This window comes from Psammomys obesus, unplaced genomic scaffold (assembly GCF_907164565.1).
Source record: "Psammomys obesus unplaced genomic scaffold, mPsaObe1.curated_primary_1811, whole genome shotgun sequence".
Taxonomy (NCBI): domain Eukaryota; kingdom Metazoa; phylum Chordata; class Mammalia; order Rodentia; family Muridae; genus Psammomys; species Psammomys obesus.
In genome coordinates this window covers 1344513-1346906 of record NW_026596152.1, presented here as the reverse complement: position 1 = coordinate 1346906, position 2394 = coordinate 1344513, and the positions used below count along the sequence as shown (strand labels likewise).

At 57.6% G+C, this 2394-nt stretch overlaps 1 protein-coding gene across 1 annotated transcript in view; it reads right to left on the bottom strand.

Annotated features, from left to right (window-relative positions):
• Dnah2 (dynein axonemal heavy chain 2) overlaps positions 1-2394 on the bottom strand; it is a gene marked incomplete in the record, with an annotated part of 99039 nt that overhangs the window by 20776 nt on the left and 75869 nt on the right. Inside the window, 2 exon segments of the mRNA XM_055593991.1 lie at positions 210-420; positions 2185-2324. Of these exon segments, the coding sequence (XP_055449966.1) occupies positions 210-420; positions 2185-2324 (351 nt within the window).

Here is a 2394-nt window from a genome sequence, read left to right as displayed (position 1 = left end):
GGGGCAGGGCGGGGGCGGGGGCAGGGCGGGGGCGGGGGCAGGGCGGGGGCAGGGACAGGGACAGGGGCAGGGGCGGGGACAAGGACAGGGGCGGGGACAGGGGCAGGGGCAGGGACAGGGACAGGGACAGGGATGGGGCAGGGACAAGGACAGGGGTGGGGGGCAGGGGCAGGGACAGGGGCTGGGGGCGGGGCAGGGCGGGGCAGGACCTTCTGCTGCTCATCGGCCTCCCGCTTCTGCTGCACGATGATGACCAGGTATTCCTCACACTGCTTCTGGAACTCTGCCACCTTCCTCTTGGCCTCCTCCAGCTCCAGCGACATCACTTCCACCTTTTCCCGGGTCTCATCGATTTTGAACAATCCCGTCCGCAGCTTGTTGGCCTGGTCCAGCAGCTCTTGCCGTTTCTCTCCCAGAAGCCTGTGGAGGAGTGAGCGGTGGGCAGCGGAGGCTCCAGGGAAGGAGGCCTCGGTCCTCCCCAGCCTTCCTTCCCCCAGGGTCTCCGGCACTCTCTGTGGAGACACTTCCAGCCCTCACAGACAGACACGCGGCCTGGTCAGACTCCTGTCTTCCTATCCCTTTGCTTCATTCTCTACACCATGACTGGAGTCGGCTTGTTAAATACCGTTCTGACACTGTCAAGCAGTGCCCGGCACATAGTAGGTGCTTAAAATACATGATAAATGGCTGAATCCTTGTTGACTATCATTCTTACAAATCGCTGTTCCCCCCCCCCCCCCCCGGCGGTTTCTCCGCTGTCTCGGAACTTGCTCTGTAGACCAGGCTGGCCTTGAACTCAGCTCTGCCTGCATGCGGGATTAAAGGCCTGTGGCACCACCAGCCAGCACAGATTGCTTTATCTTTCTCCAGCTTTGATTAACATGGGCAGGGTGGTAGGTGAGGTGTCCCATGCCTGTGTTCACAGCCCTGGGGACGCTGAAGCAGGAGGATGGCTATGAATCTGGGCTTAGCGTCAGCTACACAGTTAGTTCAAAGCCGGACTGGGCCACATGTGTAAGACTAGAAAAGTCAAATACGATAAAACATCTATAATAAGCCAGCAACAGTGTTCCCTGGCCTCAGCAAACAGGACAGACAGCTCAGACAGTCGACGCGCCCACAGGGGGCTCAGCCCCCCCCCCCCATCTACACTGGGACTGAGGCCTCAAGCTGCAGGATCCGACCCTAACTCCAAGTAGACCGCAAAGGGGTTAGCTAGGTTCGGGGCCACACAGTCGGGGTCGGGCTCTCTGGTGTGTGGGGAGGTCTGCCCACACAGCTAATGGGAGTAGAAAAAGCATGCCAATTTTTTTTTTTTTTTGTCTGCTTTGCTGGCTTTCGATTGTTCTCCTTTTGGTTGTATTTTGCTTGAGGTAAGGTCTCATGGGGTCCAGCCTCCCCATGCCCAGCTCTGAGACACCGCCATTCGCCACCCTTGTGGTAGGGGATCAAACCCAGCATTGTGTAGGCTAAGGCACACACACACAGATGTCTCTCTATCTCTGCCCCTGCTCACTTGTGTGCTTTTAATTGTTTTGTTGTTGTTGTTTGTTTTGTTTTGTTGACATGGGGTCTCACTATGCAGCCCTGGCTGTCCTGAACGTCCTGAAACTCACTCTGTAGACAGGCCTGGCCTTGAACTCACAGAGATCCACCTGCCTCTGCCTTCTGAGAGCTGGGATTACAGGTGTGTACCACCACTCCCAGCCACTGTGTGGGGACAGGGTCCTTGTCTGTGGCCAGGCTGCCTTGTATGTCCGCCATCCTAGCGAGGGGAGCTTAGAGAAATGTCACCATCCCCACCTATTTCAAAGGAATGGCCAGTGTAGGAGACGTTAAAGGGAGAGAGGGAAGGATTACAAGTTAGGATGGCCAGGGGTGAACTGTGATCTGAAAACCACAGCCAAAGTCATCCCAGGGCATAGGGGCCGACGGTGTATGAGAGGTGCCAGAGCCCAGGGGACAGGCCCAGAAACTCCAGGAAAGGTGTCCCAACAGGAGACACACCCCCACGAACCTCCAGGGATTAGCCAAGACCCTCTGCACACCTGCCGTCCCTCGTTAGGGCCCACATCTCCAGCCTATCCCCACGGCTAGACCCTGAGTGTTTTCCAGGGTAGCGTTTCATCAATCAGCACCTCAGAGGACTCCCTGGCCCTCCTGTCTGTCTCTTGGTCCTCATACTTTTTATATCCAGACACGAGCTCCAGGTAGTTTGTGGGTGTGACGTAGTTGTATCTCCGCAGCTCCAGCAGCATCTTCTGGGAGTACTGCGCCACGGACCAGTGCATGGTCACGAAGATCTGGGCCACTTTCCTGTGGATCTGAAGCCGGCAGAGCCGAGTGAGGGGCAGGCTGTGGGCGGGGGCGGCTGGGGAAGGCGGGGGCGGCAGG